The following is an 11074-nucleotide window of genomic DNA, read 5'->3' as shown; positions in this document are numbered from 1 at the left end:
GAAACTCTAAAAGTGCTGATCTTCTTATCTGGTAAAACATCTATGTGTTGAATCACCCAATAATAAAATGTGACATTCTGTAGTTTTGTCTCATATTCATCTTTTAATCATATTTGCAAATGCCTTGACTCCACTGTTCCAATACTTATGGGGGGCACTGTGTGTGTGTGTGTGTGTGTGTGCATGTTTATGTGGTTTACGAGGACACAAATTTGTATAATGACATGGGTATGACTGTTACTTACTTTTTACTTTTGTCATTTAGCAGACGCTTTTGTCCAAAGCGACTTACAAATAAGAAAAAGTAACTAAAACTAAAAGTTACAACTCTATAAATACTATATACCCACATATTTAAGAAAATAAAGAATATAAATAAAATTGACACATGCATATAACAACATTTCAATAATAAACATATAAATGAAAAAACTAGAATAAAAAGCGATACTTCTATCCCTTGCCGGTGTCCCTGCCCGGTGGAGTCGCACGGTAGAGTTGATGGTCTTTACACTCTTCGGTCTTCACACTAAGAGGGCTTCACACGACCGCTGCCGCGGTATAATAACCTTTTTTATACCAATCCAACAAATCACCATTTCAGTTCAGCTGAACCCACTTTCCTGTTTATCAACAAAAAAATGTAAAATAAAAATATAAATCATATAAAAATATGACAGAGGTATTACAATATGAAGGTGGTTTATGAGGACACTGCCTATGTCCCCGTAATTCAAAAGGATTAAAAAACATACTAAATGGTGTTTTTTTGAAAATCTAAAAATGCACAAAGTCTCCTGTGAGGGCTAAGTTTAGGTGTAGGGTTGGTGTAGGGCAATAGTTTGTTCAGTATAAAAACCATTACGCCTATGGAGAGTCACCATAAACCACAAAAACCAACGTGTGTGTGTGTGTGTGTGCGTGTGTGCGTGTGTGTGTGTGTGTGTGTGGACGTGGATTAGTAATCCGGCCCCTTGAAATAAAGGAGAAAAAATGTTGGCCCTCCTTACTCTCAAAGTTGCCCATCCCTGATATATATATACACACACACACACACACACACACACACACACACATATATATATATATACATATATATATATAAATATATATACATATAATAAATTGTACTAAATAATTTGTAATTTTAGTCTTTGATACAAAATATATTGAAAATTGACAAAGACAAACTAAAAATAAACAGAAATAACAACAATTTGTTTTCAGATGTAACTTTTTTGCGTTTAATATCTGTTGCTAAAGTGTTCTGAATGGTTTTATCCCATTGCTATTGCAGTTGCTATATTTTATTAAATGGTTTTATCCTGTTGCTATGCAGTTTCTAGGGTGCTTTGGGCCATGTGGTTGCTTACTGACCCAAGTAAAAACATCTGTAAATGTAAGTAACAATATTATTTTTTAACCCTTAGGCTCTGATGTGCATGTCCTGTGACGAAGAAAGATGGAGACGTCCAACTTCACGCTTTCTCCAAACTCCAGCCATGCTAACAAGACCAACTCTTCCCCAGGCAGTCCATTCACAATTGTTGAGCTCGTTCTCATCATTTTTGGCCTGAGCACTTTAAGCCTGATCACCATTATCGGCAACGTGCTGGTCATGCTCTCCATCAAGGTCAACAGGAACCTCCAGACGGTCAACAACTACTTCCTGTTCAGTCTAGCATGTGCTGACTTGTTCATCGGCGTTTTCTCTATGAACCTGTACACTGTGTACATTGTGACTGGCCGCTGGCCTTTAGGAGCTTTGGTGTGTGACCTCTGGTTGGCTCTGGACTACGTGGTGAGCAACGCCTCCGTTATGAACCTCCTCATCATCAGCTTTGACCGATATTTCTGCGTCACCAAACCTCTCAGCTACCCCGTCAAAAGGACCCACAAGATGGCAGGCATGATGATCGCCGCCGCTTGGATCCTGTCGTTCATTCTCTGGGCTCCAGCCATCCTGTTCTGGCAGTTCATCACGGGCAGCAGGACGGTTCCTGAGGGCGAGTGCTACATCCAGTTTTTCTCCAATGCCGTGGTGACCTTCGGCACAGCCATCACTGCCTTCTACCTGCCGGTCATCACCATGACCGTACTGTACTGGCAGATCTCCAAAGCCAGCCGCAGCCGCGTCCGAAGCAGAAACAACCGGAGGGTATCTAGAGTCAGTAATGATGGAGGCCAGGCTGGACCCACAACTGGGAGCAATATGGATAGGAAGTCGATCCAAGCAGGAGAGGAAATGGTCCTACGCAAGCATAGTGCTTCAGATGCCACTATAGGTAAGTAAGTTCAAATATTCTCATCGTTCCAAACCTGTATTACTTTTTCTTCAATGTGAGATATTTTGAAGACTTCTGAAGAATTTTGAAGAATAATGTTTTACACAATGTATATGCAAATACCAAGGGCTGTCAAGCTCCAAAAAAGACAAAGGTGTAGCATAAAAATAGTCTGTACCAGAAATTTCCAAACTTTTTCAATTTGTGTTGTTATTGATAACTAAAGTTAAAGCTGCAGTCCATAGCTTTTTTGGGTTAAAATTGATCCGAAATCAATATTTGAGCAAGTACATAACCAGCCAGTGTTCAAAGCTGTCACCTTACTTTAGCCCGATTCACAACGGTTAGCTTATAATAATGTTTTCTAATTTGAGTGGTATGGGTAGGTTTTCGCGGGAAATTCGAGCATGCTGCTGCGTCATTACGTCACGTCTGTAAACATAAAGAAGTTGTCCCGGCTGGCTCTCGCATGTGAGGATCCTGCAGGTGGAGGATCGTTTAGCCTTTTCACACAGCAGCTAAAATAATTAAATGTATCATTTTGATGGTGGATTGTTATCCAGGAAGGATTATGTGTTTATGAAATACATGTTAATGAAATTTAATTATATTCCAGTTTAAAATGTGCTTCTGATTACAGATAGCCTGGGATTACACAAGATTTGTATTTGAAAGAAAACCAGTTCGAAGGGAGCATAGTTTGCTTTTTGGGTTAAAAGAATTTATTAATATGAAATTCAAATGGTATGACAATTAGATTAGACTGTACAGAAATTGAAATCTACTCGCTAATACACAATACTCATAGTCACGCAATGCTGATGTTGTTAACATTAATAATTTGAGAATAAAGTATAACAATAATAATAATTTGCACGGTTTGATGTGATATGAGCTAACTGATCGTTAGATTTAATCACCAATGTGATTTATTGTAATGCTTTTTTCCTCAGTTGGTCAGAACAAACATGGCAGACTTGTTACTTACTTGTTCAGATGACAATATATGGTGAAAATTCTTATTTGGGTCATATATTCCAAGACGTAGGCTAGAATCTGTGATTGCGAAGTACAGTAAATATCCACACCAGTGCCGTGACAGCTACACATTCACCTCAAAACATTATTCATCTGCACTGGAGCTTTGCCGACTCACAACCCACGCAAGCTAGATAATTCTACAAAAAGCTGCAATGCCAGGTTTTCAAACATAGATGGCGACAAAGAGGCAAAACTTATGGACTGCAGCTTTAATAAAAAAAAAAAGAATATATTTAATTACAACTAGTGCTGTCAAACGATTAATCGCATCCAAACTAAGTTTAAGACACTAAGATAATATAAATACAAACACATGCTTGTAAATATTTAAGAAAATATGTTATGTTTATATATTAAATATATTTATATTTAATATAAAATATAATAATATAAATATATAAATGTATATACATGTCATTGTTTTCAAAATATATACTTTATGTGTGTGTATTCATATATATATATATACATAATAAATAAACACATTACACATACATATATTATGTACACAAAAACTTTTATTTTGGATGCGATTAATCGTTTGACAGCACTAATTACAACATTTGTGTTTATTGAAATAAATCTGAAATAAAATAAAATATAAATATTAGAGGAAAAACTGAATCAGCTTACACAAAAAATAGAAATGTTGCTTTGGCAACGAAAATGAAATAAACTGAAGTACTGAAATTCATAAAACTTAAATAAAAATAATTGAAAACTAAGCAGAAATATTTTTAAAAGATCAAAAAACTAAAACAAAAAAGTCAAACGCACATAAAAATATTAAAACCTAAATTAAAATGAGAACTAAAATGAACACTAATTCAAAATAGATACTAAAATAGTATAAAATTAAATTAAATGTTTGAAAACGACACCCAAATATGATGACCCCCCCCCCCCTTTTTCCTTGTTTTAATTATTTCTTTATTATTTTAATAATATGCATAGGTGAAGAGAGTCTAATAAATCTATCTGTCTGTCTGTCTGTCTGTGTGTGTGTGTGTTTTTATTGTTAAAAAATCGTATTGCTAAAATATCAAAATCACTAAATGTGTTAAAAATCATTGATATTTTTTCTAACATCTTTTTGTTGTTTCACAGCCACCTTAGTGTCTTTGGGACCTGTGTTAAGTGCTCTATAATCTTCTGAAGCCATATGAGAAAAGACTGAAATTGAATCTGCTAAGACATATAACTATAGTTTTACGATACATTTATGGTCCTTTGGGAGCTTGGCAGCAGGCCACATATACAGTCAGTCAAGTATTATGTTCTTTTCACAGTTTGCTGCATCAAATACAGTTAAATCTCATAATCATCAAAGATCTCACTGTACCCACCTGCAGGAGTTGAGCGTGAGAGTGAGAATGACTCTATATCTGGAAGCGTGCTTGCTTCTTCCAATCAGAGGGATGAGGAGGCCGTATCCATAAGCACTAACAGTGACATCAGAAGCCATCAAAACCAATCAAAAATCAAAATCAACCAATCCACAGGACGTTGGGTCAAATTTACCTGCTTCAGAACAACATCCCAAAAGGAGCTGCAAAACACCCATAAACCTAACAACGGAGGTCAGGAGATGACCAACGGGAAGGAAAGGCCGAGTCTGGTGACACAGAAGATTCTCATGCCACACTCTCAAAAGAGGAAGAGCTTATCATCGCGGGAGAAGAAAGTCACGAGGACCATTATGGCCATTCTGGTGGCATTTGCAGCCACATGGACACCCTACAATGTCATGGTGCTCATCAACACGTTTTGCTCGGCCTGTATTCCAAACACGATGTGGACCTTTGGCTACTGGCTCTGCTACATAAACAGCACGGTGAACCCAGCCTGCTATGCCCTGTGCAATGTCACCTTCAAGAACACCTTCAAACAGCTGCTGACATGCAATTATAGGAATATGCATGCCACCAGAAAACATTAAGACTGTGGGGTAAAGCTCTATGCACTTATACAGTTTCACTGACGATATCCAGAGGCTGGTAGTTTGGATCCGTTCCTGGGTTTGAAAATACCAGGCTGTTGAAACATTTATGAAATTTCAGCAGCCAAATTATGAGGAGGACTACTGAAAAGCAGCTGCATTTTGTTTCTTTGCATTATTAAAATACAAAGATAGGTCATTTTCATTGGTGCCCTTCCAAGCTTCTTGTTTCCAAGCTTCCAAGCTAAAACGTGTATAAAACACACTACTGTTCCAAAGTTCCACAAAAATGTTACAAAGCACAGCTGTTTTCAGAATTAATAATAATAATGTTTACTGCATATTAGAAGGATTTCTGAAGGATCATGTGACACTGAAGACTGGAGTAATGATGCTGAAAATTCAGCTTTGCATCACAAAAATGAATTACATTTTAAAATATATTCAAATAAAAAAAGAGTTACTTTAAATTGTAATATTATTTCACAATATTACTGATTTTATTGTATATTTTAACCAAAGAGACCTATACAGTGCATGTATTTGGTAAGCAAATCACATGTATTCTCTTTCAATGTGACTTTGATTTAATTAAGTAATTATGCCAATAATGGTTTAATTATTACACCGATTTATTTATTTGAGAAGTGGGACAAAACAGGGTGCAAAATTGAAAAACTAAAACCTTGTACTCAGACAAATCTTATGTGTACTAAGCTACTGTGTTATGCTTTGATGCAACCTCCCAACTTTGCTCTTTTTTATCAAAATGTGCTTTTTACCTTGGACTGTAATGTAATGTCTGCTGTGCATCTGTAACACGGTAACTTTTAAAAACAGTTATATGAACAAATAAAATAATTATCCATTTACATTTACCAGGATCTTAATATTCACATTTCAACAAATGATCCAAAAATGATCAGAACACATGATCAGAATACAAACAAACTATGTTTTATCCAGTGTTATGTGTTCCCTCAACCCTAACTCTGCTAGAAGTGATGACTATCAATCCACAAAAGCAATATACTCTGTCAATCACATTTGAATATTTATACATTATTAGACAAATTAAACACGATTTTATATTTAGTATCATTAAAAATCCACAAAAATATGATGACTTCATGTTGAATGAACTCAACTCATCTTACGGTGTTGACAAATTTGACATTTCTTTCACAAAACAAATGGAGTTCATGTAGTAGCCATTTGGTTTTCTCTGTTGGTGCTATGCTAATAGAACCTGCTTCAGGAAAATAAAATGATCTAACATATCAAATAATTTCCTCAGAAATTGGAAGATGGTGTTGACATATCATGGTTGTGACACAGGAAATATTAACATTAGGATTTAAAATATTCTAAAACTATGAAACTTTCCAGAGCCCTGATATACCCTGATTTTTTTATATATTTTAATGAACGTCTGACCGTGTTGACAACTTTGAAACCTTCTGAAACACGCATGTGTCATTGAAAAACAACCTTGCTTTGACGAGATATTAAGTGTTGCCTTTGATAAAACAAGCTCTTTTTCATTATTAATTTTTTTAAGCCATTTTACAGCATATGATTGAACCCTTCTCTGTGGACACACTGTTTAGATGTAGTGAAAAGACAGTAAGTGTCATAGATTTGATATAATAATGATAAAATTCAATTGAAGGGGATAATTGTGTTAAATACATTCTATTATTAATCTCCCATAACATTTATAATTGAAAATATTTTAGCAGCTACAATTGCTGAACACGTTTTGTCTCATGTCTCAAGAATCAGTGATATATATAACAATTATTTGCAATTCCTAAGTGGTGCAATATTCCACGTTTAAAGAAGCATTTATTTATTGTGATTAATCTATGCTTGGAATGTATAGCATTATGAAAATAATATAATTTTCACTTTTCACACCAATTAATTGTAAACACATTTGATTATCATGTTATCTTATGTATATATGCACTGTTTAGTTGAGTTTTTTTAACGGTTTATTCATCTGTGTGTGGTGGGGAAAAATAAAAACAGTAAAATTTTGGAAAGAAATGTAATTCAGACAGAATGCAATGAGTGTTGTTTTGCCCTGGAGAATACAAAATATTAATAATATATAAAACAGGAATGAAACAACTTAAAAACAATTTTAGCTTTAATCATTTATCATAGGAAAATAAACAGACATCTTGAAGGTCTTTAACAAGCAAACTGGCCTTTTTTAAAACAAAGTTTAAATTGCATATGTTCCATTTTACCAGAGAGGAATCACATAAAACCAACAAGCAAGTTTTCCGTCTTGGTCCACTCACATGGTAAACATTTTTTCCTCTTCAATTTACAGTATAATGCTGGTATTTCAGGATAAATACTTAAAGGCAGTGACAAAAAGCGTTTGTCAGTGGAAATGAGAATAAAATACATTTTACCTCAATATGAAGCTCTAAAACAAAAGTTACAGAAAAACACAAAGGCATTCAAAGGGAACCGTCAGACTATACCATTAGCAAGGCTGTTCAGTGTTTTATTGCTGATTCAATTTGAACTACAAGCCTCTTTTCCGAACAGGCTTAATAACAAAGTACACGACGTCTTCAGAAAATAATACACGTTTCTAGAAAACACCAAGACATCGCTGGCGACGCTGAGGTAGTTACGAGGTGTAGCAGGGCAGGATCTCAGACGCGTCTCCTAAACCCTTGTCCTCGGTCATTTGCCAAAGTCCCAAGTTCAACACCTTAAGGCAGGGCAGCTGCGTGATTCTCTCCAGTCCTCTTTTCGTTATTTTGGTGCAGCCGTACAGGTCTATCCCGGTCAGCTGCGTCAGGTGATCCGCTATGAGCTCGAGGCCCTTGTCCGTGATCCGCACGCACTGGCCGATGTTTAGCGTCTTGAGCTCGTGCATCTGCCGGACCATCCGGTTGATCCCGTCGTCGCTGATATGGCACGAGCAAAGCGACAGGGACTTGAGCTGGTACAAGCCCTGCGCGATGTAGGCCAGGCTCTGGTCGCCCACTTTGTCGCAAAACGACACATCCAGCCCATACAGCCTCAAAGCGCCCATGGAGAGATGCATGATTCCTGTATCGCTGATGTTATCGCACGAGCGCAAGTTCAGAGTCCAGAGTTGGGCCATGTGTGACAGGTGGATCATGCCAGCGTCGGATATGCCACCGCAAAAGCTCAGGTTTAGGACTTTCAGCTTGTTTAGGCCCTTAGAAATGTGCTTGAGCGACAAATCGGTCAGTTTCTGACAGTCCTGCAAAGTGAGGTGCTCCAAACTCAAGCAGCCCTCCGCTGCGCTGCGCGTCATGCCGGCCAGGTGTCCGATGCCTACGTCCGAGACGTGTCTGCAGCTTCTCAAATTCAGGCTTTTGAGATTATGAAGGCCCCAAGCGATAAGCAACAACCCCGTGTTGGTGATATTACTACACCCGCCGAGATCCAGCAGCTCTAGGTTCTTGAGATACTGCGCAATCCTGCCCAAACTGGAATCGGTGATCTGTTTGCACAGGCTCAGGTTGAGTACCCTCAGTGACGGGATGTCCTGCACGAACGCATGTCCCAGGCCGTTATCCGTTAGGTTGTAGCATCCGCTCAAGTTAAGGCTCTCGATGTTGGGCATGCCCTGGATAACGTAGCTAAGGCTGCGCCTCAGGCTGAGGATCTGGACTTTCTTGATGCCTCTGGTTTGGAGGCTGGGGAACAGCGATGGGTTTGCTCTTCTCAGGTGGAGTTTAGCTTCTACTCCTCTCCAGACGGATTTGTGGTACGAGGCGTCTCTCCACGCCGTGCACACTTGCGCGACCCTGCCTTTGCCTTTGACATCCAGGTAGTTGAAAATCATCGCTAAGATCTCCGGGAAGAGGCTCGAGACGTGGATCTCCATTTCTAAGAGCGGCTCGTTAGCTTAGCGAAGTTATTAGTCAGGTCTGGTCGTCTGCCGGCGAGGACCGCATGTAAAAGAAATGCCGTGAGAAATAGAAGTAAACGAACAACGAAAATAAAAACCCAACGCGCTTTGTTGCATTTAAAACTTGGTCTGGGAATCATTCGCTTGGAATAACCAGCTTACGTCGCTGTATTTGCACCGCCAGGTCTTCGTAGCGACTATTTCCAGATCGCGGCGCATGTTTAGTAAACATAAATATAGATCCATGAAAAAACTCACAGAAAAGACTTTGACGGTTGGAGAAAACAAACGATTTCGCGTGGATACAAATCAGCCATTTGCCGAAAAGTATGGAGTCCGGTTTCCGGTAGCCTTTGTCTTCGTCTATTCAAAACAGGGAGGGTGACTCTTCAGCGGGCTTGTTTTATTGTATTAAAAAGCCGCGTGGTTATGTTCAAAGAGGTCTGGAATGTATATCAAAATTAATTATTTTTCTTTAAAAACATATTAAGTATTACATTCGCTCAAGTGAATTCAAATTGTGTGTTTTAAAAACAACAACAACCCCCCCCCCCCCATTAGTGATGGGAAGTGCGACTCATTTGCGCGAATCGGTTCTTTTGAACCGTTTCAAAGAATTGGTTCACAAAACGTGAATCTTTACGTCATGACGCAAATACGTGCGTAGGCGATCCTTCTAAAATCTTCCATTTTATATATTTTTAAATCATATATTTAGCTCTTTAAAATAAATTAAACACTAAAAATCATTTACGTTGAAAAAAGTCTTGGCACGTTTTATTTTTTAAAAAGCAGATCTTTTTGCTCGTAAATGTATATTTATTACAAGTCATTGTTTGTAAACTTTATGATATTAAGGCATTAAAGTAACTTTGATTCAAATCCGCGTTTCATATAGAAGAAGCTGGTCTCGGTTCAGTGAATCGTTGAGTTGTTGATGAACGAATCGTGCAGATCGCGTTTTTGAAGCGTTTCAACTGACGTATTGAAAAGATTCGGCTCAAAAGAATGATTCAGTCATGAGTCGAACTTCACTTCCGGCTCGACGTCACTGGCCTTAAACAAATAAGCTCCAGTTATCTTTGAATAGTAAAAATGGTATTATTTTTGTCTCAGCGTTTCAATCAAAATGGTTCAAACTGTAATTACTCTGAGTTTTTAGCCAAGCATGGAATTCCTGTTTGTCCGAAAGGGTTTGCAATTGTTGCTGATGCAGTGCCACATGGAGTTCTCGTGCTTTTTAGAGGTCTTTCTTTTCCAATCTCGTCACTCAGTGGATCTTTGTAAAACATTTGTTGTAAAACAGTGCCTTTCGTCATCCAAGTAAAAAAAAAAAAAAAAAAGTTTTGTTTCAGATGGAGTCTATTTCTGTGCCTTATGTAATCTCTCATTGGAATGGTTTAGTAAGTGATATTCCCTGGAAGAAAGTTGGTCATTATCTCACAAATATTTAATTACTAACAAAATGAGAGAAATTGCATTTAAGTTGATTCATAGAACTTACCCGGATAAGTGCTCTCTTAAAAGACTTGATATTAATACCAACTGTTCTTTCTGTTTAGAAAACAATTAAATGTCTCTACATTTATTCTGGAATTGCTCTTACACAACATTTTGGTGTGGCATTCTTGACTTTATCAAATGTTATGTGAATCCTAATTTTAAGTTTACTTATAACAATGTCATTTTTGGCTTTCATGAGTGTGAAAAAAAGGTGATACTTATTTCATAAACCTTATTTTCCTGTTAACTAAATATATTCATAAATGTACATTTTCTAAATGCACACCTCTTTTTGTAAGATTCAAACTTGAATTGAAAATATATTTTAAATCTAGCTTCCTTATATGCATATCTGCTTATCCTACCGACAGAGTTACCAAAGAAAATTATAAC

The 11074-nt window shown here is 37.3% G+C and overlaps 2 protein-coding genes across 2 annotated transcripts; one reads left to right on the top strand and one right to left on the bottom strand.

The window, feature by feature from the left end:
* Positions 1-1462: 1462 nt before the first annotated feature.
* Positions 1463-5265, top strand: LOC306868349 (muscarinic acetylcholine receptor M2-like; the record flags this gene model as incomplete). Its single annotated transcript, XM_079414454.1, has 2 exons — positions 1463-2285; positions 4679-5265. 2 exons carry the CDS (start codon positions 1463-1465, stop codon positions 5263-5265), a joined length of 1410 nt encoding a protein of 469 aa, XP_079270580.1.
* Positions 5266-7262: 1997 nt separating this feature from the next.
* Positions 7263-10497, bottom strand: LOC306868028 (F-box/LRR-repeat protein 14-like). Its single transcript, XM_079414003.1, has one exon. The coding sequence runs from the start codon at positions 9152-9154 to the stop codon at positions 7919-7921; it is 1236 nt and encodes a 411-aa protein (XP_079270129.1). The 5' UTR covers positions 9155-10497; the 3' UTR covers positions 7263-7918.
* Between the last annotated feature and the right edge of the window lie 577 nt (positions 10498-11074).

This window comes from Barbus barbus (assembly GCF_936440315.1).
Source record: "Barbus barbus genome assembly, chromosome: 50".
NCBI classification, from domain to species: domain Eukaryota; kingdom Metazoa; phylum Chordata; class Actinopteri; order Cypriniformes; family Cyprinidae; genus Barbus; species Barbus barbus.
The sequence above is the reverse complement of the archived record's forward strand: the minus strand, read 5'-3'. Positions and strand labels throughout refer to the sequence as shown.